The sequence below is a fragment of the Palaemon carinicauda genome, chromosome 1 (genome assembly GCF_036898095.1).
Source record: "Palaemon carinicauda isolate YSFRI2023 chromosome 1, ASM3689809v2, whole genome shotgun sequence".
Classification (NCBI taxonomy): Eukaryota; Metazoa; Arthropoda; class Malacostraca; order Decapoda; family Palaemonidae; genus Palaemon; species Palaemon carinicauda.
In genome coordinates, this window is record NC_090725.1 from 238863845 (window position 1) to 238867767 (window position 3923).

The 3923-nt window shown below is 32.1% G+C and overlaps 1 protein-coding gene across 1 annotated transcript in view; it reads left to right on the forward strand.

The window, feature by feature from the left end:
• LOC137644306 (uncharacterized) overlaps positions 1-1154 on the forward strand; it is a 34018-nt gene extending 32864 nt beyond the window's left edge. The window contains exons 5-6 of the mRNA XM_068377297.1: positions 308-472; positions 940-1154. Coding sequence (XP_068233398.1) covers positions 308-472; positions 940-996 — 222 coding nt within the window. The 3' untranslated portion in view covers positions 997-1154. The remainder of the gene's footprint in view (positions 1-307; positions 473-939) is intronic.
• Positions 1155-3923: the final 2769 nt, after the last annotated feature.

A 3923-nucleotide genomic window follows, 5' to 3' on the forward strand; every position in this document is an offset into this window, starting at 1 on the left:
TTTTAAAAGTTGGATCGACTTATTTTGACAAAAAAAAAAAAAATAAATAAATAAATAAATAGAAATAAAAAAAAATAAAATTGCAAGTGATTGCTTTCGATATTAAGTCGTCACAGAGCTTCTACGTAAAACATGAAGGAAAATAGAAAGATAGTAGAATTCCACCTCCTTCCCCAAGAGATTCCCTACAAAACTTCTAGTATTTAAAAGCACATCACATCCACGAAAGTCCAACGATGCTGATATTTGATAACGGAATGCCTGTATCACTTCAGATTTAATCAGTCAATTGCGCCACTCGTTTCAGATGGACGATGCAGGACAAATCAGCGTTACTGCCATGCAATCTGAGTTGACCGAAAAGATCAATGCCAACGCCAACAAAGGAGATGAAATTACATCGGCTCAAGTTCAGACCATCGTCGATGCTGTGCCAACATGTATCGCAGACAATGGAGGAGATCAACTCCAGGTAAATGGATAAGAGATGTCCCACTTTCTCACTCACTAAATCTGTTACTTTGTCATTACCTTACGTTCATTGATTTCAGAATAGGCATCAGAGTAAACTTAATATTTAAGATCATAAACTTAACTTTCGATTTCTCATCAACCTAGATATCATGATATATTAAACTATGTAATCAAATCAAATAATGAAAATAACTCACGTCGGGACTTTGAAGAAAAAATAACCTTAACACCGATGGTCCATTAATCTTTAAAGCGCAATGGCTTTGACTATGTAATAAGTTGAAGTACTCTAGTAAAAAACCCAGGGTAATATTTCATATATTAAAACCAAAATGTTACTTTATAATCATTATGTCATTGTGAAATCAACGAATAAACTTCTTTTATCTATTACTTAGACAAAACAAAGTATTCCTAAAGGAAATAAGAATATATGCTGCATTTCAATTTGTTTTCTTCCAACAGATGCATGAATTCCTCCATTGCATGACATCTGCCTGCGTGGATGTCTTGGCTGCATAGTGAGGATCTATCCGACCACAAGAATCAGCGACATTACAACTATGGCCATTTGGTGTTACGTATTAATCTGCAATTTCTATATTAGATGCTCATTGGAAGTTGAAAAGTATTTCAAATGAAAAACAATTTATATCTCATTAAATTTTGGCATTATTACATGTAAGACTTTCGATTATCCTTTTCAACCAGAACAGATATGGAAATGAAAAAAACACTCTGATCCTCCAACATACATAAACGCCAAACAGCAGATTGGTACCAGTGCAAGTAGATACAACAGATGCCTAGCAAAATAATTCAAACAAATATTTTCTAAATAAATATTTTCTTAATAATCTTAATTGCATTAAATCTCTTAGTAAATAGGTTTGAAGGAATGGGAAAATAAATTATGAATAATTTTCTTTACACTCGAATCTAACTGCTGATTCATGGATAAATTTCATTTTTACATAGGAAATTAAACTATATAGATACTACCAATTATTTTATACTCTTGAAAATTAAGTCACGTTCTCTTTGTAAATAATTAATTTTCAGTATTACTGTAGATTATTAATATATACAAAATAATTTCAAATAATTATTGCTAAGGGTCATTAGAAAAAGACAGTAGCCAGTCACTATATATGATAATTTTTTCTGAAACTGAATATAATGTATCTTATCATAACCTTGCTGAGGTTCAAAAGGAATCCTACATCAACCAACTTCAATGTCCATTTTCATCAATTTACTAACACAATTGAGACCATTAACCATCACTATCAATCATGCAATATTTATAAAAAAAAAAAAAAACAGTACTGAGGAAAAATGAATGGAACTACACTTCAAGTGAGTAGTTGTAGCATTGGTAAAACCCATGGAAACTATGACCAATAAGAAAAGTAAGTGTAAACTAGCAATGTTTGACGATAAAACTTATCTTAAAGAAACCATTACATTATTGTCCATCAAAACGAAAGGTTTCCGACGCTCTACTAGAAATATTCTGTAGGGTGTGCATTTAGATTTTTTTTTATTTTTTTTATTTCTGGGATGTGTTTACATTTCAATTCAGATGAATAATGGATGTTAGTAGGTACAAAACATTTCACTGAAAAGTCTGAAAACCTGCACCTCATCATCTTATGCTTAATAACTTGACTAAGAAATTTAATGACAGTCTCAAGATATTGTTGAAAAACGTTATACTCGAAAAGGCATCGACACTAGGGAGAAAATACTTTCTTTTTCTCTTGCATGCAGAAATGAACCTCAAAAAAGTCTAAGTCAAATTAGTTTTGATATAAATTTTGGACATTCTGTGCAAAGAAGAAAAAAATGTGCAAAGAAGAAAAATGAGGAAAAATATACCGAGATGCAAAACAAAAACTTAACCACCTGTTCATGGTCCACGTGAATGGTAAAAGTGCACTGGGGGAGACAAAATCGTAAAGGATCTGAGGAAAAAAGCATTTATCATCGTATGGCCATTCAATATCTCTTCGAGGGCTTATCCAATTTGCTTTTCCAACTAGGGTTGTAGCTTAGCAAAAAAAAAAAAAAAAAAAAAAAAAAAAATAATAATAATAATAATAATAGTAAAGAGAAACAGCGGTTAGGTCGAATTATATAAATGTTCAAGGAAAGCAATAAAACTATGTATTCTTGGGAAGAAAATGGATCTCATCATTCATAACCTCATATGACACACAAAATCACTATTGCATGGTAGGAAAATTAGCATTACCTGAATCAAATGATCTACACAAACAATAGAGCAAAAATGGATCATCCTACAACTTCGCGTGAACACAACCAACGTCCCAAAGGTCAACGTGTGCATTACTTTTCAGTCCAAGGGAACTGGCTGCCATTAACATAGAGAGACGAGAGCCCCTGAAAATAATGTCAGGCATCTCAGGTATTTCATATAAAATCACTATGAATCTTCAGCACAGGATACTGATCACCAAAATCGAAAATGACATTTTTACATCCACAACGCCGCTTACAAGTGCCGTGGAATCATAAGTAAATGCAATATATACCTCCTTTTACCAAAAATAATTATTTTCAAAAAATGTTCAGTCGAAATATAGTTCCATGAATGTAAACCCTAATATGTTAAAATCTATTGAAATACGTATGAATTCCATTAAGTATTTTGTATATAAAAATGTACGTAAATTATTCGTATTGTTTTTTATATCTGAAATTTCCATCAAAGCAGTCGTGGTTTACTTCTGTTTCAGAAAGGGTCAATGTATAAAACTTTAATTTTCCCTTTCATAGAAAAAATAAATACATATCATTTCTACTCCTTTCGAATTTTTATGTATGAAAGAACATGTTTATGTTTTACATCTTTCCCATACCGGACGCCAAGTGTCCTTTCTTATCTATTCCGCACAAGAAAATATGTTTTCTTCTTTTGCTGGGAAACAGAAAATTTCAGACTTTATTTCTAACTTTCATTTACACGTAGCAGTCAGAGTATATGAAGTTGTGGCGGGATGTTGCAAGGACAACCCCAACACCCTTGAATCACTTTAAGTGACAATAGTCTCATCAACACAAACTTTCCCCTTACGTTATCAGCAGCGGGACTCTTGGACAAAAAGGACATAAAAACAATCCATAACCTTAATACTATATTTCTTACAAACTAAAAATAAATAAACCATCCACAATGAAAAAAATATCACTTAAAACTAATCAAAAACTTTAATACTAAATATACAAAAAACGTAACATTCAAATAAACAAAAAACCCACCTAACAAATCTTAAAATTTACGTGCATCCCAACACAAAATGCGTGTGTTTAGAAATATTATGGGACACCAACACTGTCGCCACACACAAGCAGGACTGTCTTTACGGCACACTACCACAGCTTTGTGGTTAAAAATCCACTGTGTGGCAATTTGCCACAACTAC